Consider the following 27,059-nt stretch of genomic DNA (forward strand, 5'->3'; position numbering starts at 1 on the left):
CTACTTATGGGTCTGCACACTGAGTGCGTGCAGGCAGAGGAGCGCAGATGTAGACCACTTCACTAATTTTTCTGCAGTGCCTGCCCTTGACCAGCGCCGTTCCAGGAGCATCGTTACCATGCAGTACGACGCTCCCGAGCGGGCAGCAGAAGGTCGTATGCGCTGGTGGAGACCATGGCCCCGCGGGCTCCGGCTGGGGCCGGCAGTTCTCTCCTCCGCAAGCCAACTCCACAAGCCCTTGTTTCCAAAGACCTGTGGAAGCAAAACAGTTACCATCTCACAGGCCTTTGCAGCTAACGGTCTCGCCAGGATTTAATTACCAAAGGCGTGAATTACTCGTACAAGGGCGTGCTGCCTCGAGCCCCCTTATCTGAAGGGTTCCGGTTGCCACCTCCTGCTTATGACAGCGTTGAGGTGAAGAGCGGTTGTACGAAGGTGACCGCCCCACGTGGGCAGGGTGGTGTGGCAGAGCCCGCGGTGCTGCTCCGGGTTGTCCCCGGCCATGGGAACGCACTGCGGCTGTTCTGACCCGACCCAGCCCTGTTCCACCTGCGGTGACAGAGGAGCGCACAGCACTCACTGCGGCAGAGCCAATGCGTGCTTCAAGTTAAAGTAAAGGACTACCTCCGTAAAACCAGCAATGGTCACCTCTGCTCGGCAGTCCACACCAGGAGCCGAGGGGATGCAAGCTGAGTCCCACCAGTAAAAGAAATCACAGAATCCAAATCCAACTGACACACCGTCATTTCTAGCATCTACCATTCCTTCCATTTTCCAAACTATGTTTCCTCTTACAGGGAACCATTATTCTTTAGTGTAAAGGAGATAAAGAGGGCAGATCATTTAAACAGTTGGAGAACTTGAGAAGTTTTTCCAGGTGTGGAAAAAGAATGAAAAATTCTGTACACTTCTCTAGAGGGACACAGTGCTAACGCCTCACTGAAACAAATTTTTAGTGAGGCCAAGGTAGCACAGGATTCAAGGTCAATATGACAGTAATCTAAGAAAGGACAACTGCTTAAAGCAGAAGAAGTGATGCTACCATAACGCTGCTCGTTTTCCAGCCTGCGTTCAGAAGCAGCTCTGACACTGCTCAAGCGTGGCTCTCACCCCACCAGAGCCGCTTTTAAGAGGTACATTATTTAATTCAAGATGTCTCAGGAGAAATATGGCACCATAAATACTTTAATTACAACTCCTATAGTCTCAAAAACCTCTTCCAGTCCAATTCTCACAGGTCTCGTTTTACGATACCTAAATGCAATTAAAGGTTACACCCAATTGTGCTCAAACTTCCTTCTGAAGTCTTGCAGAGCCACCAGGAACACGCACCCATAAACTCTTCACCAGAATGCAGGAATTTCTGTTCTTTGTAATACACAAACTTCTGTATGGTGCCTAGCAAAACTAACTGTTGCCAAGTATTGCTGTTATATAAACATTAAAAAAATATATAAGTAGTACATAAATCCTCTTTTGGGTGGCTTCAGAAAATTTTGAAACAGTTCATACACACTAATTGTTGTTCATACAAAATAATTGCTTATTTTACTAGGTACTACTACTACCTGGCTCGATTTAACATAATTGCTAGCTCAACTAGCTCCCTTTCAGCGAGATCATAATATTACCTCATAAATACAAGGCTCCACAGGAGAGGAAAAAATTGTAAAACATCATAAATGAATAGATCAAAATAAGTCTATAAAGATACGAGGTTATACTGCAAAGGTTCTGGGAGTTTCCAAAGTTGCAGGAACTGGAATGATGGGAATTGGCCCTTCATAAACAGGAGATATCGGAAGCCCACGCTTATTACTGAAACCGAATCAGAAATTACCCAGCCATGCTTTGACTGAAAACAGATTTGATGTACATTTTTTCAAAATAAGAAGGCAATCTGTTACAGCAAATGTACTTGTTCAGTTTGTTTCAGGCTAATGAGGCAGAGCAAAATCACTCAGAAGACTGAACCGTTAAACTGAACCCTAAAGAAGACGTATTAATGGAAATATGCTGATGAGAATATGAACTGAGAACAGTGCTTACCATACGGGCTCTATAATCTTTCTCACAGACAGCACTATCATACTTTTATACAATAACTATGTGTAGACACTCAAAGATAATGAGAAAAAGTACTTTACATCTCTTACGGTACAGGTGACAAAAACATTAAAAATGCTTTTGCCAATAGCCAGTATCAGAAATTTTGATGTTTTTTAGTACTTTTTAGATAACCAAGTTCCATAATCTGAACCAAAACACAGTGTGTCTATGTATCCGAACACAGGAGTTTCCATAGAGATAAACTGCTGATAAAACCATCAGATTCATCAGTTTCAGGCAACGTAACAAAAGACCTTCATTTGGTTAAGCGCACAGTCCAGGCTCCCCCATCGCATTTTACTGCTTACTGCTGTCATTCAGCTTAATGTGCGGAGCGCACTTTGCCCTCCGCCGGCTCGCAGGACCATGCTGCCGCCGTGGCCGCTCCTGCTGCGCTACACGTCGCAGCGCACGCAAACAACGCTGCAGGCATGTGTAATGGCACCCGGGAAATAAATGAATGCAAAGATAAAATCATCTGCACGGGGTATTAGTGCATAAAAGCCATTTATTCACTGACCACTCATGCACTTAGTCGTTAATGACTGACTAGAACCTCTCTCTGTTTGGCAGTTTCATGCCCAATCTGTCACGAGTGCAATTTGGCTCAAGATGCTGCACGAGCAAGAAACCACAATGTTTATTAGTTAAACAGCGCTAGCAGCGTATTAGCACCTACAAACGGGCTTGGGCCCGGCAGCGCGCACGCACAGAGACAAACGAGGCTCACAAAGTTCCCAGTGTGAGTCCCAGGTTACCGCTTCCAACTCTGCTGGCACATGAAGGTCACCACTTCTGTCCCCACTTCTGAGATCCTCCTCGCTGCCACCTTGTGTTTTGAGACTGCCCTAAGCCCTGGTGTGTCGAGGTGACGTTACACCGCACCATACAATGCCACGAACAGCCCTGGGCACCCCTTCCTTCGCTGGGGCTGAACTGAGACACAAGATGCTCTTCAGATGGGTATTTCTGTCAGCACAGGGACATGGAGGGCATCATCCCGCTCAGCTGGATAAATGCGCAAGGTGCCCACAAACTAAACGTTTGCAGAGAAAGTTCCTTTCAAAAGCCGTAAATTGCCACTTCTACTGTGGAGGCCAAAACTGCACAGAAAAAGATATTTAGACAAGTTTTCACCACAAGCTGTTTTCCATCAACTTAAATTCTACATTTTCTTAATGAGTACAACTGATCTGCGCTGACCTGCACAGATTTACTAAGTCGGTATGTCTTAATTACAGGCACCATGCCTAAGCAAGTATTGCTTAGTTCTGGAAAACTCAAATCTCGCTATCTACAAATGAGCAACATCTGTAGACACTGTATGCCCCAAACCAGAAGCACAAAACAAGAACTCAAAGAAAAATGTACTTCCCCACTCGTATTAGCAAGTGCATGGCAGATTATATTAATATAGGCAACAACAGTAACAAAACATATACGGGCCAATAAAATACCAGAAGCAAGAAAAGCAATTTTATATTCTACCAACATTTATCTATGGTAGATGCTTAGTGTGGTCTAAGTAACATCTTTAGCAGGCTATTTAGTTTAAAAAGCACAAAGGATAATTCAAACGTCAAAATTGTTTATTATTTCACCATTGACCACAGTATCAAGTGATCTGCCACATAGATATCTATGAGTGACACATTTTTATCTGTGAGAAGGTGAAGTTCATATTGCTAGTTAAGGTCGGGTATTTTTATTAGGATTTTTCAAACTCCTAAAGAAGATAGCTAAATGGTTATGGAAATTTACTGATATTCAATTTGCGTGAGAACCCATTAACTAAATTTTCTAATCATAGAGGAAACGGTGATCTTTGTCTTAACAAGAACACTGAATTTCTAGAAAAATATTCAACAATTCAGATAGTTCAGGAGGTGTCAGGAGTTTTTAAAACATAGCATGAAAAAAAATCTACCATGTGTCTGAACAGCAAGAAGAATATGAGAAAAACCCAAGAAACTACAGAGAGGAGGGAGAAGATAACAAGGGGCAAGGGAAAGAGTCAAGATAAACTCTGCGAAATTGGAGATAAGTCAGAAGCGTGATTTAATAATTTGATTTTGCCAAAGCAGTTTAGAAAACTATCCCATGATTGTACAGACTGTATACATTCCCTTACCAGAATTTAGAGAAAATGTAAGTGGAGGAAGACAGTTCATTTTATACCCAAAGTAGTATAACTGCTTTAAGAAAAATGAGAAGCTTGTTCTCCCACCTGTACGAAGGTACCGGACTGACTTATCCACAAACTTAAATATTTAAGACACCTTATGATGAAGCTGGTGGAAGAAATGCTTTTTTACTCTTGAAGCAGTATAACACATTCCATCTGAATTCCTTCTGAATCCGCCCCTCACCCACCCTCCCCACAGCGCTCCCCCTTCGCCTGCCATGGCGTGGAGCACCGAGACCCCTCAGCAGAGCCGCCCCGCACCGGGCAGACCCGCCCCAAGTCCAGCACCACCGACCATCTCAATGCCAATGGGAGAGAGATGGGCGGACAGATGGACAGCTATAGTGTCGTGACCACTAGTGCTCCTACATTCGGACCCTGAGAGGTGCCCAGCTTGCTCAGTTCCCAGGCGTGAGCCTCTGCAGGCAGGGAAAGACAGCCAGGAGGAAATTTCCGCCTTTGAGGAATCAGAGACAGCTTAGACTTAAAATAACGACGTGCCTCACATGAATTCAGCTGAAGTGATCGCCATGTCTGGCGGGAGGTAGGTACAGATCTCCGGCTCAGGCGGACTGGGAGCACCGGGAGTTTCTGTCTTCCTCCAGAGTACCGTCTGCCAAACCCACCGCGGCACCGTCCTGGGCTGAGCAGTTGCAGAGCTGCTGCTCCGACCTGTGCCTACCCACCTGGTGGGTACCACATCCAAAACCTCACAAGTATTTTCTGGTAGTGATGTACATAGGTGAGCACTTAGTAACATCCCATAACTGTCGCTTAAATTCATTCCTCTACACAGTGCATATGCAGTCTCACTGGCAGTATCATAAAGATACTTCTCAAATTAGGATCAACTCCCTAAAAAGCCATTTCCATTTATTTCTAAAATTATCAGCTTTCAGAAAGGAAAAGAAGAAAAACATCTTGCATAGAGGAGAACAGTGTGCGTGTCCAAGTGAGAGTACCACGAGGCTGCAGTATTCTTCTCTGTCATACATTTTCTGCTGAGAAAGAGAAAATTGATAAGTAACTTGTGGTTGTCTAATTTATTCTTCTCACAAAGGACAGCAAATGCTACTTTAGAACTTATTCTCTGTGTTACGCTTGCATCTGGAAATACACTGACAAATTGCCCGTGATCCCTTGGATGCTTTCTGAGCAATTTCACTCTGCTCGTAACTCCTGAGCCTTGGAAGAGGTAAGAGGTAACCAACCGGCTGTCCTCTGCAGCACTGACTGGGAAGTGAAGTGAAGTCAGGCCAGGTTGTGCTGGCAGGAGGCTTTGTGATAAAGTACGGTACTTTTAAGTTAGATACGATCCACTTTTTCAACACTTATTTCTACTGTACACTAACGTTCCTATGGAGAATAGAGGCAGACCACCCTGAACAGTGCAGAATAAGAATGGAAAAACCCGAACGGAGTGCAGCATGTAGTCATGACAAAGGAAGACATAATCTTGATACCTTCACTTTGGATTTTCATGGGTTGGTTGGCTCAGAGTCAATCAACGCAACCACTGCATTTGAATCCTTTTCAATGAAGAGATGTTTGCATGGAATATACCCAACTCCACACACAATGAAATCAAGAGCAGAACAAATTATTTTATCAGCAGAAATCAAAGAGAGGCATTTCCCCATCCACACCATACACAGAGTTATGGCAGTTCTGGCAAAGCATACAAACAGCTCCATCCCCACCCACACATTCATTACTAGCTCTCATTTGTCTGGACAAAAATGCACGCTTTCAGACTCCTAGTGTCTCTTCTCCTACAAAAGAGTGGGAAGCCCCAAAGTCAGAAACAAACTCAGGGAAGATGCCTGTTTTCCTCCTGTTGAACTCTTTGGAATATCTTCTGAGAAGGCATTTTGTTCATAGGAACTAAATAGTCTTTATTTGCTTGAAAGACTAGTTTCTGAATAATCTAATCTCAGTAATCAGAAAAAGGGAAAAACCCCAGTTCATTCATTGTCTTAAAAAAAAATGTAACAACAATCTTAAACTACTCCAAGGGCCTGCCCATAGCGTGCTGCACAGTGCCGCAGTGATGACCCCAGAAGGTCAGGCAACCCATCGGGGTGTCCTGCAGAAGCAGCAGGTCGAATCTAAACCCAAGTGCGCCTCATTGCGACGTATGCTCAGCGAGCACCGACGCAGCCACCGCTGCCTTGGGGTCTACGGTACAATGACGCCATGTCCTTCATGGCCAGGGAACGAATCTTTTTTGTATTGTTTCCAACAACGCCATCTCTCCAAAGCATTACAACATGCAGTGGGCACACGTGGTATAGTGGTGTTGCACTGTATTCATTTGGTTGTGTTTTCTGAAGCTGCTGTGGAATGTACAATTCGGATAGCGCGTATATACACCTGGAACTGCAGAGGCTGTCGCAGCAACTGCACAGACGTAATGGTGAGCCACAGCACAAAACCGGATTTTACTAACTGTATCACGCAGTGACAGTGAGAACACGAGGACTCCTCCTGGCATACCCGTCTCAGCACTCCTCACGCACACGAGGGAAAGGCACAGTAACAGATCGCTCTAAAACACCTTTAAACTCCAATATCTCAGGATCCAGCTCTGCAGGCTGTAGTGTCACTCACTTCAGAGACCCTCTTCACACACAGAACCACCGTTCACTCAGGTAAGGGGGTCCCAGGGCCGGGCCACCGCAGCCACAGCTGCTGTTGCAGCACGGCCCGGGGCGCACCGTGCCGTCCAGCCGCAGCACAAACGCAACGCTGCGTGCCCAGGCCATGCTCCGGAGAGAACTACGGAGACCCCGTGACGAGATGACTACAGCAGCGGGAAAAGCGGAGAACTGGAGAACAGAGCATGCCAGGGCTCCTGTCCCGTACGGAAACAAGACAGACTGCATCCCGTGGCCGTGGCACCCCAGGACACAACAGCACCCCAGACGGTCCCATCACACCAGCACGGGGCAGGACAGCACATACCAGATGGTACGGGGCACGCAGAATCGGCATTCAAACTGAAAGAACTTAAGAGCACACAGTGAAATGTTCCCCAGTAATCATACATCACCAAGAGTGGTAAGGGTTGTCTTCTGGATTTAAAAGAATTGCAGAATCAAATTCACAAGTTTTGTTAATAATTTTTTTTTATCCCCCGTTCACTGCAAAACCAAAAGAATTCCATAGAATGAGTAAAGATATTTACCTGTTATGAATAGGTCCTCTGAACTTTGGGTCAAATTTCCTTGGTTCACCTGCATTTAAAATAAAACAGCATAAAAATACGTCCTTATTTAAAATAAAATCTGTAGAGAGGGGGGTGTTAACAGCAGTCTTTGAAGAACATCTTCCATATATTCCTATTTATCAGTTCTGTTAAAATCATTTCATGCAGGCAAAATCTGTAATTCACTGATACAATTACCTCATTTTTGTAGACGAGATCAGAGCTTTTTTCTTCCGGCTTAAACACTTTGAGGGCCTCACATCTACCACGCCATAAATTACCTCCAACATGCATCCCACCACCACACCTGTGCACAATGCCCACCAAAAGCTGCTGGAACCGCAGAGCCGCGGGGTCCGTCCCACAGCCACACAAAGCGCGTTTGGCAGTGGGTGAGTGACCCCCTTCCCAGGAGCGACAGGCTGAGCCCCTCTGGGTTTTCTCTAACAGAACGGTCCGGAGTCACTGTAGTTAATGCCATACCCACCGCCCTACGGACCCACTCTCACTTCCACTGCCCTGGTCGCTTTTCGCACTGGGCTCATCAGATGACAAAGCACGGCCGGGGACTGCCAAAACCGAGTGCCGACCTTGCGCCACGCTGCCCCGCGCGGCGGTGTGCCTGCCCCGCCTTCTCCGGCGCGGAGACGGGAAGCAGTCCCTCGTTCAACAGACCAGGATTTGAACTTGTCCTTTTGAACCAAGCTACGCAGATTTATGGAATCTTTTTTTTAAGTTCAGTAATTATGGAGATTTACTGAACAAAACTTTGTGCAAGGAAAATTACTCCTTCATTCAAATGCCAACGCTACAATACAAATCACTGTTTCAGAGTGCTTTCTCAGCACTTTCTTACGGAAATCCTCTTCTGAATATACCTGGTATTAAAGGGTGTTGCCAACATAAGCTTCCCGCCACCCACAGAAAAAATACTTATTTTCTTCAATTAGAGAAGAATTCAGCAACTTCTCAAAAGCAAAATTTACTTATTAACTACATGCCAGACTTTGTTCTTGGTTTATATCAGAAAAACCTTACCAAAATACACACAGACCAGTACAATAAACACAGCAGATAATAGAATTCTATTTGTCCTTCATCTGAGGTATGCAGGTCCACCTTACCAAGCTCCTAAAACAAATATATTTAAACACAGAAGAGATTGGGAAAGCTAAAACTTTGCAGGAGTGATGCGTGACAGCAACGCTGGGCAGTGGGAGGTGTAAGTTATGCTGTTGCACAGGAACTACAGGAACCCACCATGGTCCAGAAAGCAAGTGTACCACACACAGTACCCAATGCTGGACCAAAACCTGTATTTTGAAGAACCTTTATGTACAGCAATTTCTACAAAAGAAGTGTTTCTACAAACGAATTTCTCTGCAGAACAATTCAGTCTGTAAGGCTGCTCGCCCTGAGCAGTTCTGGCCGAAGGCACGCTGGAGTACCCGTGTTCCCTCTCCCACAGGATCCACGTTCAGCACGTCACAACAGCCACGCCAGAGCATGACAGACCCACTGAACGACACCCTGTGTCTAACAAGGGCACACCGTGAACACCTGAGAAGAAATGCAAAATCAGGGCAAACACAGTGGTATTTCCCTAAAAGTGAGAGAACACAGATTTGCAACTGCACTTTTCTGAACCAAAGGTAGTGACTTTGTACTTAATAGCTGTGGCTGAACTTCCTTCTCATTCATTCCATACTTCTCTAGCTAACTTGCATAGACTTTACCAACCTGCAACACCCTACGTCACAGAGTGCTGCAGGTTAATGAAACACTCAAGTACCACCTCCTTCCGTCTGATCTAAGCTTGCCATCACCCAGCTCGCTCCTGTACGGCAGCACGGCGTGCCACTAGGAATTTTACAGGTTATTATGCTCCTCTTGTCCGTCTTCAGGAGTACCAGTCTGTTCAATTGTTTCTTGTACATAAGCCATCCCATACTTTTGGTTATGGTAATATCCCTCTTCTGCATCTTTTTCAGTGCTACCATATATTGCTGGGAAAGGAAGGGCCAGAACGGCACAGGACATTCACCACAAGTGTTGGCTGTGATTTATACAATCACATATTTGATCTCAGTACATTCCTACTAATTCTTACAGTACACTTGTTCTGGGGGGCAAACACCTTCACTGAATCATCCACTACGACCCCAGGTCCTCCCTCCGGAGGTTCTCCCTCCCTCCGCTGCGGGAACCAATCCATTCTCCTTAACAACATGAACAGCAAAGTAAAATGAACACTTTGAAAGTGTGCAGGTGACAAGTGTTAAAATACGTCTGGAGACAGAATCAAAGAGATTTTGATAAACAATTTAACAATTCAAAGTGATTTCCATACACTGACGAAAGTTCCATTCCCAAATCCATACAGAATAATTGCTTTCCACAACACAGCCGAGAAGAAGCCCAAAGGATTACAGCAGAGGACAGACAGAGAACGAGTCATTGCAAAAAAAAGCACAACTCATTGAAGAAGTGTGAGCGTGACTGGTGAAATCACCGTTCCTCGTGCTTGTGACACGTCAGGCCTCAGCTGAAAAACTACTTCTAGATGATGCCACTAGAATTTCAGAAGATAAAGAGAAACTGGAGAGAATAGAACTGATTAAAAAGAAGACACGAAGAGGTTTACAGAGAGCAGTAAATGAATGCAAACTTCACTGACTGTGATAGAGGGAAGGAGCACAAAACAAGCCTTCAAGTACCGTCTAAAACCGACAGTGACCAGTTGCTCTGTTTCCCCTGCCAGAGAGAGAAGGTGAATTCATTTACAGCAAAGACGGTTTCAACTGGGCGTTAGGAAACCTTTCAGAACATGCGGGCAGTTACACAGTGGGACTGCTTTGCCAAGCGTACTTCTGAACTTTCCTCACCCTAAGCTTTTAAGAATGAATCCACTTAAAGACAAGTATCTGTTGGGAAGAGAACAGGGAAATGTACCGTGTCTCGGTACAGACAGCCCGGTGGGTCCCCTGAAGTCCCTCCAGCCCCACACCGCTGTACCTGCCTGGTTACGGCCAGCGCGCTCCCAGCACGGCCCCTGCTCGTTCATGTTTACCTCTCCTCACAGGCTATGCACTGTTTACCTTCCAGACAGAAAGGAGCCATTTCTGATCTCCTTGGTACAGCAACAAGCTAGATTTTCAAAAGCACAACAGACTTTCACCAGGGAAGCCACACGCTTACATTCTGCATATAGAAGTTTTCCCAGTCAGCCCGTGTCATACCGGGAGAGCTTGTGGACAGGGGCAACCTCCCCAGCTCCCAGAATGCCCCCATTTAGCAGAACGCCTTGAAAATGTAACCCGCCAGGGACGGTGCAATGTGTTACCACAAATGTCCTCCTTTCCGTAACAAAATTGTGATTAACAGAGTGTCCATCACTGTAAATAGCTCGTTTTGTTATTTATGTCATACCTGTGTGCTTCTGAAATGGAACAAAGAAAATACATGTCAAAAGATACACGTATTTATGGAGCATATTCAAGTGCAGTAGGTGATTTCCACCATACTGCTACAATGACAACTAATATCCACTAATAAATAGGCAAGAAAATAAAACCAGACAAAGCACCCCAGAAAACGAGCTCTGATTCAAATGCCGACTTCCATCTCCTCCAGGCACGCGGAGAGATGCTGCGAGACAGTAACGCTCAGCAGCAGCAGCACTAAAATTACGGCGGTACTGCAAACTTCTCCCAAGGACTGCTCCCCGCTGCCAGAGTCGCCCTGCGTACCACGGCGCCGCGCAGTCCGCGCTGCTCAAACCGGCTGCCTCCGTCGCCCAGCTCTTCACATACACCCCTTACAGGGTACGGAGTTTACACAGGGAAAGGTAACTATATTCTAAGTTAAAAATACACTACAATTCACTGACAGAAGTAGTCTGTAGCATCACTGGAATATTCCTTACCAAAACATACATAATCACAGCTTCATGGAACAACAGAAAACAGAAAAATGCTGTTTGTTTCATTCTCTCATATCAAATTCCCTACTTAGTTACTACCATTCTTTAAAAACTGAGAAGATTCTTTGGGGGTAAGGTGGGAATTATTTAAGTTATTAGCATTTATGTAGCTCCTGGTAAAAGCAAACTAATTCCTTAGCGATAAAGCCCAAACGCGCTTAGAAAGCAAACTCTGAGCTTTAAGAGTTTGGTAGGCATAGGGAAGCAAGCAGTGGTGTGGGATAACAACTGTCATCTTTTTGCTGTGACTAAAAACGGAGATGATATTCTCCCTTTGCAGATGAGGCACATCTATTTCACAGGCTGCTTTATAATAGGAAAACTTTGTACATTAAATTATAATACCACTACAAGAAATATTTCACAAGATATTTCATTTACCAATTTTGACTCCAAACGGCATATGTATTTAATTGTTGCACTTTATTGCTGTAATAATTTTTAAAAAACAAACATAAATTACTTATCTGAAATAAAAATCTACTATATATAGTTTACATTTGATCTGCAGTTTAAATAAACTTGCAAATGTCAGGGTGGAAAATAATTAGGACATTGCTAATAACTGAAGAAGTTACGGAAAACCATTTGGGGCTGGATCCAAGCCCGCTATAAAGTCACTTGAAATAACCCCACTGAAATAAATGCGATTCAGATCAGATGCTCAGGAATTGTCATAAGAAAGCAGGTAAATTACCATGTTTTCCATAGTAGTTTTCTTCATCTGTCCCCATGTTCGTGTCCCTGGGTCACTTTCGCAAGCTGTGTGAGACACTAACTCGGGGGGACTCCTCTGTTGCCTCCTCCGGCAAGCACAGATACACACAAATACTATTTAAATGGATTTTTAAATAAAGCTGAGTGTCACAGACTTCTCCAGTCAGAATGGAAATTCACACGGCAGGCAGAGGTGTCCCTCGGCGCCTTGCGTGCCTGCCCAAGCCCGCCTGAGAGCACCAACCAGGAGGAACCACCTTCACCACCCCGTACCAACCCACAGCGCACACGCAGAAAGGGAAATGCCTCCACCTGAACAACATTTGTTAAATGATCTTATGGAAGTCAATACCACCAAAAAAACCTACTGATGATTTGGTACCTGAGAATATGGTATCACACAGTCAGTAATTATTGTGCCTTTGTAGCCTGTGCTACTGCGACAGAAAACAGTCCTCAGGTGCCACGGGCGGCCAAATCTTCCTTCCTCTATACACGCAACGAGCTCCCCCGAAGTCATGCAAGTAGGAAAAACAAGACTTACTGTGACACGTTTAAGTCTAAAATGTAAACTGTCTGGTGTATATCAAATTCTCATTCTCATCAAGTGGAACATTTATCTGTGGAAGCAGTCATAATTTACTAAATTATTTTCTTAATAAAATGTGCATTTCATATTTCTGTATAGCACAAAAGCGGAGCACGGAAGAGTTAGTGCTGGAAAGTCTTAGTACTGTCAGTTTAGATACTGTAATGCCTATAGTGAAAGGAAGTACAAGGCATCGGAGTCAGTGTGTGAATCCGAAAGCCCAAAGCCATTTAAAAAAAAAAATAAGTTAGCAACCTCTCCTTTTAGCCACAGACAAACAGAATCCCCATGTGGTGATCCTGACCAGTATGAAACTTCCATTCTCTGTGGAATATGATTAAAACACCAATTGTAGAATTCTGTAATGAGAAACACATACACTTGTATATGCATTTCTACAATAATTTTACAGACAGGGCAGAACTACATGCAGGAACAACAAAAATACTGTTCTTAAGTCAACCCTGTCTCTGTGTAGTACAAAATGACAAAGAAGAACAGTCTCGTGTCATAGTTCACAGATGATGCCTGTGATATGAAGGCACAGCCCATTTTGTTACTACAGAACTTAACAGGACTGTTCTAATGGTTACCAAGTGACATATTCAGTAGAACCAGTATCAGCAAACAAAGGTAAAAACAGTATGATGAGGACGTAGATTGCTCTTTTGTAAAATATTAACCATTGACTCAACTCTCATACTTAACTACCTCCCAAGACTTCCTGCTACCCGCAGGCAAATACACAAAAGCGCAAATCCGAGAAGCCAAGTGAGGCGGATTCAGCGCTGGGGCTCGAGCGCGTGCCTCGCTCAGCGGTGGCTTCAGCAAACCTCAGCGCAGTGGCGGAAGACCGCACACACTGCCACACACAGAGGGACACTGACCAACGCGGCATCGGCCAGCAGGACACTACCCAGCCCTAACTAAATGCCATTTCTGCTTCGATCACTATGAGCCTCCTCAGGGTTCTTCCTTGGTGTTTGGCCAACAGCTACCCGTGCCCGTGGCTTGGAACCGGTGCGGCTTTCGAAGGGAACAGCGCTTTTCTGGGAAAGGCGTTGGAGCGGCACATGTGTGTGCTGCTTCCCTCTACTGGAGTAAATCGGCACCTTCTGGTAATTAAAAGTATTGCCTCAGCGACGGTAATGCCTCCTTTAGGGCAAGGGTACGCAATCTGCTAATTCAGTGCTCAAAAGCACGCAAGCCAACAAATTCGGCTGCTAACAACTGCTCGGGATTTATTAGGAATGAATGAGATTCACCCCAGTTGATGTTGCTCAAAAAAATCCTACGATTATTTTGATGCTTCTGCCCTTCTATTCTGGGTAGGAGTAGGAAAAAGCAAAACAAGTTCTTGCAGGATTCTTCTATCCCTTTCAGAAGCAGAAACTTCTTGAACACATATGAAATCCTAATCTTTGCCAGGTTTACAGTCTAATTGTGCAAAAAATCCAAATAAATGTTTGAGACATACTACTGGTTAGTAGCAGTTAGTTTTATTTTACTTAAAGATTTTTTTTAGGCAAGCTTAAGCTGCATTGTAAGTCACATGTAATGTTCCTTATACAGAAACAGCCTAATAATCCTAGTAATATAAAATAATACGTTACTACTGTAGGACACAAATGTGTAGAAGCAGTCCATTAAGTCAAAAGGTTGACATTAGTATAAAAAAACCACTCTTCCAATAAGTCTTGTACCTGGTTTACATGCACGCAAGATCTTTTTCCTCTTTGAAAGACTCATGTATAACTTGTTATGAGATCATACACTGTTATACACATAAATTTCAATTATAATAAAAGCACACTTATGATTCCTCTGTTGTGTAGTAAATCATACTAAATGGTAGCCTTCTTGGAAACATCTTTTATCATGACAGTATGAGTCTTCCGTTTGTTGCTCCTTCAGCCAGAAAAGCTAATGAGGAGATGAACACAACCCACCCTGAATTCCATTTTTACACCCCAAAGACGACAAAATTTTCTGATTTTGGGTTGTTTGTTTGTTTGTTTGTTTTTTTATTTCCTATTAGCCATTCATGCAGGCAGATTTTTTTCCAGAAGAACAATTAAATGTGTTCACCTTTTAAAAGCTAAGAATTCAGCATAAAAGTCTCAGTGAATGGATGCCACACATTGAAATGTGACTTAGCAATATCACTACATTAAATAATTGTACTAGAGTTTTAATGTCTTGATCCTATATGAAATCACGGGCTAGATTGCGTATGCCATGTTTGTTGGAGACTCCGGGTTCTTACAGCGGCATCCACGGCTCTGTGTCACTTAGGCCATATAACAACAGCAAAACAGCAGTCTAACAAAACAGGACAGTGGCATCCAGCATGCTCAGGCAGGTGATGATTAACTTGCCAGTAGAAAAACACTGAATAATTAAGTGCATCTTCAGCTCAGTTCTCTACAGATACTTGGGTACCTAATTCAGGGCAGAATTCACAGCCCTGTATCTTTCCCTGGAGTTTCTATAAAAAAAAAATAACCAAACGAGGCATTCTTTCCTTAAAAACGCAGACACCGGAAGAAATGATGGTGCCTGTGTACCACTACACAAACAGATTGCTCCAGCTCAAGACACAAGAGATGTAAATTCAGGCCCACGCTGCAGAACGGCAGTCTGGAAGACACCCCCTTATATGTGAGCAGAAAGGTACCCAACGCAGCCGTAAGAGCTACCGGCAGAACAGCACCGTTATGTGCACGTTCGGGTACCTCACACGGGATCAACCAAGAATCCTCTCCCTACTCCAATATTTAATGTGTAACATACAGCCAGACCAGTAAATTCTTTCTTTCCAATATGAAAAAATAATTTTTCCTTCCTTTAAATGTTTAAACCGAATATTTCTTATTATGCTATTACACAGAAGTTGGGGTTTTTCTGCCAGATGCCGAAAGTACTCTTATCATTCATCTTATTAGAAATTCCCAGAATGCAAAGCTTCAAAAAGATCAAACTGGTGGCGTGGGTTGCATTGGTAATAATAACGCAAGGGGGAAGTAATTAACAGGAATAAAAAACCATTTGCTCTATCATACGACAATCATCCAGATTTCAAAGCAAAACATTTTGCAACAGGTTTTTGATCCACTCACAAAACAGGAACTGCAGTAACAAATAGCAACCAGAACAGGCATATTTTTTTAATGTACAGTGCAACAAATTCTCCAATAAGCTGCACACCCAAGGGAACAACTCTTCACGGTGCTATCCACGGGCTGCTGCAGTAGACGAGTGTGAACTCATTCCCTCTCTGGAATTTTCAGAAAGATTAACACATGCGAAAAAAAGTTGTGGTTCAACAGCAGAACAAATGACACTTGTTGACACGGTCTCCCTCTTCTACATTCTCTAACCACTCCCACACAATTCTTCCAGTTCATTTCCACATCCACACATTCCTTTCCTCCTGCAGCTCTCCATCAGCTTTCCACTACTTTCCCTGTTTTTCTGGAAAGGCAAAAGTACATGCAATGCATGTTTTGGAATTACTCCAGCTGACCACCACGCTCAGGCTATTTGTCCGTGGACAGCCACCACTCAGACCACCCAAGGGGCCAGCTAGGGAGGCAACGCTCATGCAGGGCGCACTCAGGAACGAGGCAAAGTGTTGAAACCTAAATGATATTTGAATGCAACACAGCCTTTATACTACTGATACGGGCTCATGACTTGCAAAAAATTGAGGGGCGAAATGGGAAGAGGAGGTGACAGTTGAGACACACAGGTCACCTCATCACATAAGTGTCCTCTTCTTTACACAGTTGTCAGGGACACAAACCTTCACATGCAAGCCACAGTTTTCCATCCACATTCAGTCTGTTTCAAAAATGACTGCCACTGACTACAGCGGAGCTGAGGGCGTCCAGCACTGCTCACAAACCAAGTATCACAAGTCTTACTGAAGGACACGATAAAAGAGGGGGAAAAAACACAACACAGTGAAAGACAAGGGTTTAAGGAGGTTTCAAGAAGACCAAAGTACTATGTACTTCTGCACCAGTTTTACCCATCATCCAGACTCGTTTGCTTCTCAAGCAGCCCAGGCCATAAGCACTACGTGTGTATGTAACCGTAAAGGGAACTGCCTGGGAATCCTGAGGTCAGTGACAATCCAATGGAGAAGGCTGGCCTTTTTTTCCACTGTGGTAAGAAAAGAAAGCACTAAGAATCCAAAACTTTAATGTTATTGCATTGTCCTAATTAGTCACGTATCTGCAGAAGCATGATGTTCTTCACGTCATAACCACAAGACAAAGTGAATGACAACGCATCATACACCCAGCTGACTACCAGTTTGTCCAAGAATTGTGCAATGTTTTTTCCTGAGGTGGTGCCTGTACAATTAATGAGTTGTCCATGTTCACTTAAGATTAGGCAAAACATCGAACTCTGTTTGACCAGTGTGGTATGATCAAATTTCAAAGATCCACACCTAACACGGAATCATGGAGTTTTCAGAGTTGGAAGGGACCTCTAGAGATCATCTAGTCCAACTCCCCTGCCAAAGCAGGATTGCCTGGAGCACATTACTCAGGACTGCATCCAGGCGGGTCTTGAAAATCTCCAGAGAAGGGGACCCCACAACCTCCCTGGGCAGCCTGTGCCCGTGCTCTGTCACCCGAACCGTAAAGAAGTTTTTCTGTGTATTTGAACGGGACTTCCTATGTTCTAACTTGTGCCCATTGCCCCTCGTCCTGTCCCTGGGAACTATTGAAAAGAGCCTGGCTCCATCCTCCTTCAACCCACCCTTCAGATACTTGTACGCCATAATAAGGTCTCCCCTCAGCCTTCTCTTCTCCAGGCTAAAAAGTCCCAGGCTCTGTCAGCCTTTCCTCATAAGGGAGATGCTTCATTAAGGCTTCCGTTTCAACGTGCTTATTAGCTGTTCCCCCTAATTCTTCTTCAGAGATGAAAAGATGTCTGTTCTTTTGTCCCCCAGCTTCCAGTTCTTACTTTTGTTCTGGGACTACTGCAGAGTTCTGTGGAACTTCCAAGCACTGACACAGCTACCAAGATGCTTCTGACATGGAGCAAAGTGTGGGGGAAGAGAACTTCTCAGCAACCTCAAATATCCTGTGACTCTATGAGACATTGTGACCAAGTGAGATTGGGCCCAGAAGACTGGGTGAACTCTAGGGAAAAGCAAGCTGTTATCACACAGTTACGTTTGATGTAACTGTTCTGATAAATATCTCCTTTTCCCAACAGTTTTACCTATTAATCCAGCTAGGAAGGGTGCTTGGTCTTGAAACACACTCTGATACTTTAGGAAAAACAGCACCTAAATTAAAGTCTTTGACGATGCTTTAACTGGAAAAAGTGATGGTTTGAAGTAAGAATCAGACACTTCCCACCCAGGATCAGAAAATGCCGAGTTTCCATTTCTAGGCTGCTTTACTCAGTTGATGTAGGACGACAGATGCTAGCCAATGCTCAATGCTTTTTTCTCCTAGCTGAGTCTCTAGCCCCAAATGCTTTATACCGTTACATATCGCTGCAACCTTTTCTAGTTTATCTTATGCCATAAAATGCTGCATGCAGATACCATGCCATCTAAGGCCTTTTCCATAAATCATTAAAATAACATTAAAATAACACTTTCATAACCTCAGAAAGAGGATATTATCTGTCAGCATTTACCACTAATTATTAAACTACTGCACTGTTTCTACTGGGAAAGCAAGTACAATTATACGCATTTTTCATATATAAAAATGTCAGGTGGAAGAAACAAAAGCTGGATTATTCTGGACTTTGTGTACATCATCTATTTGCCACTATTTTATTTGTACAAATGCATTCAATAACTTTGCAAGCAAGGGGACAGTCAGAGCTACAACCTTCTGAATAAACCAGTGTCTATTTCACAAAAGCCATCTTGAAACTGCGGTAATCAGAGCCTTAATAGCAACGCATAGTTTTGAAGATCTGTCTCCTCTCTATACCAGGCCTTTTCTGACGGCCGCTGACTTAAACTACGAATGGTCAACGATTGTCTGGTTTTGGTTAGCTGAATTTGTCTAGCGGGCTAACATTCTCTGTGAAAATTAGACATAAAAAATCCTAATGTAACATGTTGTTAAAATGTCCAACATAAATTGTACATAGCTACCATGTGTCTTGTGTTGTTCCTTAATTCCAGATGTAACTAATGTTTGACTTTTCAGTCGTGATTACTAATCCAGTTCTCAGAAGGCAAAACAGTAAGATAAGGTTCTATCCTTTCTCTTTTTTTTACTTTTCTTTTTTATCATTTTAGAATGCAGCTTGTGTCTTGAAAACAACGTTTCAGACGTCCAAATTTTGTAGACAGTTACTTCAGTTTTATCTCCCTGTTTTGGCTCTGCATGTCTTGGAAGACTCCATTCCTGCTGTGTGCAAACCTGGTCCTGGCATAGGACAAGTGTCCTACTCTGGCAATGAGCATGTTGAGCAGTTCAGCGACTGGCGAGTTCACTTTTACAAACAGGACCCCACTTTTAGGGTGTTCACCTGTATTCCTGCAAGTGAACATCGAAATTTGAAATAATCTGCTTTTTCACACAACAACAAAACCACCATCGCTATTACTACAAACTAAAGGAGCCTGATACTGAAATCAAAGGTAAAGCATCAAATAGGCAAGATAACCTTCAACTCTAGAACAAGCTGCAATTTATTGTTAAGGGGAAATTAGACTACTAATACTCCTCTACAATACATTTTTAGGACTAACAAAATTTATCCCACTAAATACTTAGCACTGTAGTGGACTCTGACCTTTGATAATTACTATAATTTTCTGTGAGACTGAAGCTTGGTCCTGTGCAATTAATTACTTCAAAATGGAGACAATTCATAAATTTTCATAGGTTCCCTTAAGAACTAAGGTCAAATAGCGATTTAAAATTGGCTCTTATTGACTATTAGTTAGTGGATACTAACAAGTATCCACTAGAAAACTATTATAGTCTATACAGTACCTTCAAGTTTCTCAAAAAGAGACTAAAAACCGGAAACAGAGCAAGACTTTTTCTGTCCTAATTCAGGTCTATGCCTCAGGCATAGTTTTTTGGACCAGGCATGACTAAGAGCGGTGCAAGTGCCGCAGCCCTGCAAGCACCCCTCCTCGCCCCAGGCCTGGCTGTGGCATGGCACAGCCGAGGGCCGCCCTCCCTCCCCGGCTCCACAGAGGGGCAGCCCTGCAAAGTGGCCACAGCCGGGGCCGAGCCCCTTCCCTGAGCTGCAGCCATGGCTGTGCTGGGTGCCCAGCCCGGACTGTGAGCCACGCGCCAGCCACCTGCCCGGCCTCGCACTTCCCGCTCGCCATGGCAGATGGAGGCCTTGCTTGGGCCTGCTGCCCCCGCCGGGCCGGGCCCGGCCCTTGCCCTGGCCGCCCAGCCCTGCCCCTGGCCTCTGGCCAGCCCTGCCTCTGTGCCCTAGGCCTGCAGACGGGGGCTCGCTACTGGTCCCCGCTGCTGGTCCCCCCCTGCTGGTCCCCAGGCCGCCCCTGCCGGCCTCGCCTGGGCGCTGTGATGGCCAGCAGAACCATGGGGCTCGCTGCCCCGCTCCCCAGGGCAACCTGCGCCCCAGCAGCAGCGTCATGACACGAACACTGACTGAGGAATTTTTCTCAAACAACATATCAGAAATTCAAGCCTATTTAACATTAGTAAAACATTTTATCTTAAAAGAATACCCTCCACAATGACTTGAAAGGTTGTTTTACCCAAACATTGCTGAAATATTAACATATCACAAGTATGTTGACAGTTTTAAACATTTCCAAAATCTAGAAAATGTTTTCTTTTCCTTTTACAAAGGGCATTTTTTGAACAACGCGCACACGGTTTTGTGTGAAAGTCTCTTGCACTTGGTTACTACTTTCTGGTATGATATTTGAATACAAAAAAACCCTGGTTATGCTTTAGACTAATTACAATGTTAGGCAAACAATAGATTTGTCCAGAAAGTGAGTGACTCTCATAAGATGTAAAAGCCTTATCATTAGACACTTGCTAATTCACTGGCTATTCACTGTATAGATACACACACCTTTTAGAGATAATCTTTTTCTTTTTTAAAAAAAAAAGAATGATATAAAGAAAACTATTCAGATGGCGATTTGGTGACTCATGAGTATCACTGCTTTAACAGAGGTTAAAATTTATGTCCGTGTAACACTGTACTTAAGATGCGTTATGGCAAATGCCTGCCTTTCTGCGAGCAGGCTACGCACAGCACTGTCTGTACAACAAACAAAGCACCAGCTCCCCATGGCTGTTTTTGAACCATTAGATATGCAGTTACAAGTGGAGTTTGTAAGATTATGTTAATTAGATCCAGTATTTAATAGGCAGCCACATTTTCATTTATTTTGCCTTCATTTCTGAGACTACTGCCATTTACTGTAGGATGTGCTCTGCAGTCTTACTGGTGTTAACAATGGCTCTGTGTATCTGGAACAGTGAATATATTCACAGAAAAATAACATGGGCACATTTAATTTAAGAATTTATTTGAGCAAATAAATCCCTTACAGTTGCTTAGAAATGGTCAGAAGTGACCCTTTGTCCCAAGTTTTTTCCGCTTATTAATAAAAAACAGACTTCCACTATATTCTCAATTTTGTCTTCATAAAAAATCCTCTGGAATCAAAAGCTTGAGCTCAAACAAAGCCAAATGTGTTCTTAGACAAAAGAAGGGGACTGTGACTGCTGATGTTTTCTGTGTCTATAGACCGCTAAAGGAACAACATGTTATGCCAAGTTGGTCTGCATCCATTGAGCCAGGTTCAATTCTTTGGTAATAGGACTACTAATAATTAAGTAATCCAACATCAGTTAAAGGTTTTCATTCCTAAAATGAACTTGTCAGCATTTCCAACATACACTATTAATGAGATATCGTTACACTGATGCAGAAAATAGTGTCTTCATACATCTAATTATTAGGTGCTACGATTATATAAATTACGGTATGAATGGTGATCTGAAAATTGTTTGAATTATTTGGAATGTAAGAGGATTAAGAGTGAAAAACTTCACATTAGCTAGTCATCCGAAAAACATTATATATGGCGACTCTACCCTGTACAGAGGCTAACTTGCAACAGCGTTCTGCAGACGCGCATCCCCAGTCCTCTACACAGAGCACTGGGCATTATGAGAAAAGTCTTCCTCTGAAACAGCCTGTTCCTGCAGAAGCGTGTGCCGAGTTACTTTCTAAAGCGCAGGGAGCTGGCTCCGATTCCCCTCTCCCTGTCAACAGCAAAATACATCGTGTGCTCAATGTAGAAGACTCAGTTTATTATAACTGATTTGCAGACTTCCCAGATTTTGATGCAATTAGGAACACATTTTCTATTGCTATTGGTATATCAATTTAGAACCAAAACAGCTGAAGAATATAATCCTGGATGAAAATTCACAGACACAATGGCATAAATAACAGTCCTGGATGCGCAATCTAGACTGAAATGATTATAGGAGTAAAACCCACATATAAGAATCATTAGATGTGGATCAGCCATAAGGTATGTGGAACTAGTGAAGAGGTAATTAAAAAAGACAAAACTTGTAGGAACATTTCTACGATGCTTTCTACAGTCTAAACAACATGCTGTTCAAAAGAAGGCTCCTTGGAAAGGCTACCCAGCCCAATGTCTGCTTCCATTACAGCAATGTTACCATGGGCATTGGCAGCAGCTTAGGAGGAGGATGTTCAGCATCCAAAATCTGGGCGGTTTGTCAAATGGAGATGCTGCTTCAGATCCTCACTGTTATTTAAAAGGCAAGAGGTACTCTTACAGGCTTTGTAGCAACTCTGGGCTACTACTCACACTTTATACACAAATGACATGACAAGTGTATCCCAGCTCCTGGGGGAAAAAAAAGAGATAAAAAGCACAGCTCACTGTGGACGTGAATATTTATCATGAATGTTTAACACATTAATATTTAACAGACTGACAAGTAACTTGTGTAGAAGAAGCATCTCAAAGACAGATCAAAACCAGACCAAAGGAAGAGGTAAAATATGATTTGGGGAGATTCCCAGAAAACGTATTAATCTTAGAAACACTGAGAAAGTTTTTAAAAGAACTGCAAAAAAACATACGAGAAGATGGAAGCCATAAAAATAAGGATCTGTTTCACTCTGCTGAAAGATCAGGAAGTTCCTTCCCAGCCTCAGAAGTGAAATATGTCTCACCTCCTTACAAAAAGTCACAGAGAAAAGAGCATTTTACAGTCCCAGCCTCAGCTTTATGCACTGCAGATGTCCCTTAACATTTTAAGAACAACAGTAAGCAATAAACTCATAATGGATATAAGAACTTGCTGACTGGAACTTCTGGCACTACCTTCTCAACTTAAAATGCTTACTATTAGGCACAGAGTAAAAGCTAGTCTTGTTTTAATCTCCAATGTATTCCTATAAATTGATATCTTATACTGGTAAATATGAATAATTGCACAGATTACAGCTAGAAACTAGATTTCCTGCTCCTATAAAAGACAAAGTTGTAATATCCTGTGAAAACTGTGAAATCCTGAGAAATAGAAGCCAAGTAAATCCTGAAAATTGAGCCTTCAGCATTACATTGTTGTTGCTGAATACACTGCAATGCTTTTTTCTATTAGGGGTATCTGGCGCTGAAAAGAATAGTCAAGAACTATTACAGCATAATAATAATAAACAATAAATAATTATTGTTGTTGTTGTTGTTATACATTTCAATAAAAAACTGTATTTAAAATGGCACACATTAACACTCAGGTTACTTACACTTTTCTCTGCCAGGTACAAAGTCAGCTGTTAGTACACAGACCCCAAAAAGTCGCACCAAAGCGCAGTGTGTCTGTGATTCCTGCCAAACGCTGTGAAGCACACATGCCACGCATTCTGCCATGAAGGTGCTGCTGATGGGCTTTGCCATGCTGAAGTTCACAGCAGTAAGACAGGTGCCTGTGGCTAGGAACTTGTTACGGGGGCCATGAAGAATTCTACTCGCTCTTTCCCAATGTTACGCTGATAGAACGCGCTCGGCACACATTTACTTGCAGAGAGGGCAGGTCCCAGAGCTCTCTTCCTGGCCTTTACATGCCGTGCTTCAGTTAGAATGGAGGTCACAGCATGCACTGCCCTGGTACGTTGATCTATAACCTCTTGAGAGCTGGAGGGAATCGCACACCGACATGAATTTCATGTGTGCAGTCTGCATCTGCCTTCTGCAGCGAACCACCACACGGCAGTGCCATTCCAACGAGGCTCTGGCTGATACAAACAAAAGGCACTGCAAAAACCAGTCAGGGTGTGAAGGGAAGATTCCGTAGCGCGTGCTTATACCCTGCTGCTTCCTTCGCACTCTGTTAATCCACTAAGCTCTTTAAAAAAGGAGAGTGAGAAGAAAGACACTGTATCTGTACTATGCTACGCATAAATGTGAAATACATTAATTTATTATTAGCACTCACCAAATATTCCAAATCTCTAGAGAAGCTAAAAAAATACTATTAACTAGCAATTTTGCAATTACTGAACTTTACCTACAATTTGCTTCTGTGTGCGTCTGTGAGCATACACATATATGGATTTAAAATTGTAATTGGGAAGATTTTCTTCACTGCAACTCTGAAATGCAAGATTTTAGCACTCTGGGGTGACATGTGTCCATGTGTTATTGCACGATAACACCTGCATCACCTACACTTCGCTAGCAGACTGCACGCGTCCTTTCCAGCTCAGCACAAACGACTGTTCTGCTCAGACAGCAATCCCTTGGTAACAGGCAGATCTCCATGGAATTCCTCTGGCTAAAGTACAAGCAGAACATCTGCAAGGATTCATAGTTTATATTCCAGTAATCTGTGACCTCCAACGTTCCAGGCGCTGCAATCCTTTTCCTTCTGTACCGTCTGCCCTTCAGTCCTCATTTTCCGAGTTCACGTGCCCTTAAATAATCCTCCATCCTGAATCCCAAGTTCTCCTCCCTTCCCTTCCTAACCACCTTTTCATTGTCATTCCACCGGGCCATATATGCAACAGAACAGCTCCTGGACGACAGGCTTTCTTTCTGCTCAACCTTAAATGTAAGAATGTTTTACACATCTAGTATTCACAGACCTCTTATTAAGCAGGCTGTAATTCAGTCTCAGTCATGGTAGTGCTCTCAAACCATTCAATCGCACTCTTTTGCTTTAGGATGCTACTTGACTGAATTAAAGTTTGATTTTTTTTTTGTTGTCATCTTAATCCCTGTTAATATCACCCATTTTTCCACACCTTCAAGATGACGTGGATCAAGCTAGCAAAATAAAAAAAAAAAAGCTGTCTTGAAGAAAACATTCATAATCAAAGCATTAGAAAAAGTCATTATTTGCCAGAATACTGAAACTTAAAATCTTAAAAAACAATGTATGATTCTCCAAGGGATGCAGCCCCATCATCCCAACTCTAACTAGCCAGCTGTTCCGCTCTGGCTAATTACCAGAAATCTGTAAAGTAAAGATAGCGAATCCAAACCGTTCTGCTGGTCCAGTTCCAGATTACATTCCCCAACCAATATTCTACGCTTTATGTGTCTGATCCATGTTTGCTTTTAAAACCCCCGAGTTTCATTTTCATTCGATCTTCTCTCTTCTGAAAATCCATAGTAGTTGTGGTATTATAGCCCAAAGATCTAAAGACTCCAAAGACGTATAACGTTTAGGATGATGTATTCCTTTGATTAAACTGGTTGAGGGAGACGGAAAAAGAGAAAAAGAATTCAGAAGTTTCATCAGGCCACTAGCGAAAGTAACTACAAGTCTAGACATTAACTGGTTTAATCTCAGCAAGAACATCATGTGGAGATCTTGTTCTTCCGACAGTCAACACAGTTTTCACTCACAGGTCTTTTTTGGAACCTTTAGATTTTACTCCTGAAAATTTCACTACTTAAAGTTAAAAATGTAATTGCCAGTTGTAGTCATCTTTGCAAACTACCTGTATGTTATAAATGAAACAACCATTACGTCAGTTGAATCAGGAGTACGAATTTTCAAGGTGGCCATCGGTAATATATAGGGAAGGGTATGAGAGCAAGAACAAGCGATTATATAGATTGTTAAAGAATACATTTCCTTCAGGATATTCTGTCTCAATTTACATAAAATCTGAAAAATGTCAGTGGGATAATGTCATAGAAAATATTTTTTTTAAATAACCCTGTAACAGCCCATTGCGCATCACAAAAAGAAGAAAAACGCTGCAGTATAATAAACAGTATTATTACGGACAGCATTTTAAAAGGTCCAATAGGTTAAGTTAAACACCCTCAAAACCAAAACAAGAACTCACACAAAGTTTTGTATGGCTTAAAGAAAAAATATAGAATAAAATATCTGGACATGCTCCTCTTCCCAACAAGAGTAACAGGAGTTAGTAACTGATTTCAGATGGATTAGAATATTTTGTAATTAAGCATGTATGTAGAACTTGGGCAAATCCTAATAGAATTGCTGTAAATTCTATCACTGCTTTAAAATACAAACATATGAAAGAACTGAAAATTACAATGTGTTTGTGCATTTTAATAACAGCTTGTTTAATGAAGAGAGCTGGTCTGAAACCAAAAGGCTACCTCAGAAGGTTCGCGTACGCCAATCAAACGAAGGGACCACCGAATACTAAATTTGATTGCAATACCTTAGAATGCATAGCACTAATTAAATATCTCAGTGAGCAGCAGCGCTAGTCTAATCTCCTCTGAATTGATGTCCTTCACACAGAACCATCCTCCACAAAAACAAAAGCAACTCTTCACGTCCCCATAGATACTGTGCCAGTCAAGAGACGTTCTGTTTGGCAGCCTACCACAGAAAATAACTGGAAAGAGGGAAATCAACATTCAAGCAATATTGTACATTAGATAACGCAACCAGAAACTAATTTTAAAAGAGCGCGCTATTCTGTAGAACTAACCCCATGTTGGCAGAGAGATTAATAAAAGGACACGTCAGCAAAGGACTGCTTATGTTATAAGAAGAAAATTACTCATTTTTATATACATTCCTTTCCTGTGTACAATTCAGCATTATGAATTTGAAAGTTGCAATTCTAAAGCCAATGGTTTATTCTCCAGTTTCATTTTCAAAAGGGGTTGGGATCGCCCTAATTCTAGCCAGGAAATTCTTGTCGAGTTCCACAGACGACAGGTCAAAGGGGAGGTCCTTAAGAAAGCGCAGAGGCTTTAACAAACACTCGACAGTGCACTCCAGTG

At 42.9% G+C, this 27,059-nt stretch overlaps 1 protein-coding gene across 1 annotated transcript in view; it reads right to left on the reverse strand.

The window, feature by feature from the left end:
* The window catches only part of SLC44A5 (solute carrier family 44 member 5), a gene marked incomplete at its 5' end in the record, with an annotated part of 96,262 nt that overhangs the window by 39,949 nt on the left and 29,254 nt on the right, over positions 1 to 27,059 (reverse strand). The window contains one exon of the mRNA XM_082483899.1: positions 7,482 to 7,530. Coding sequence (XP_082340025.1) covers positions 7,482 to 7,530 — 49 coding nt within the window. The remainder of the gene's footprint in view (positions 1 to 7,481; positions 7,531 to 27,059) is intronic.

This window comes from Vanellus vanellus (genome assembly GCF_965231255.1).
Source record: "Vanellus vanellus genome assembly, chromosome: 5".
Lineage (NCBI taxonomy): Eukaryota > Metazoa > Chordata > Aves > Charadriiformes > Charadriidae > Vanellus > Vanellus vanellus.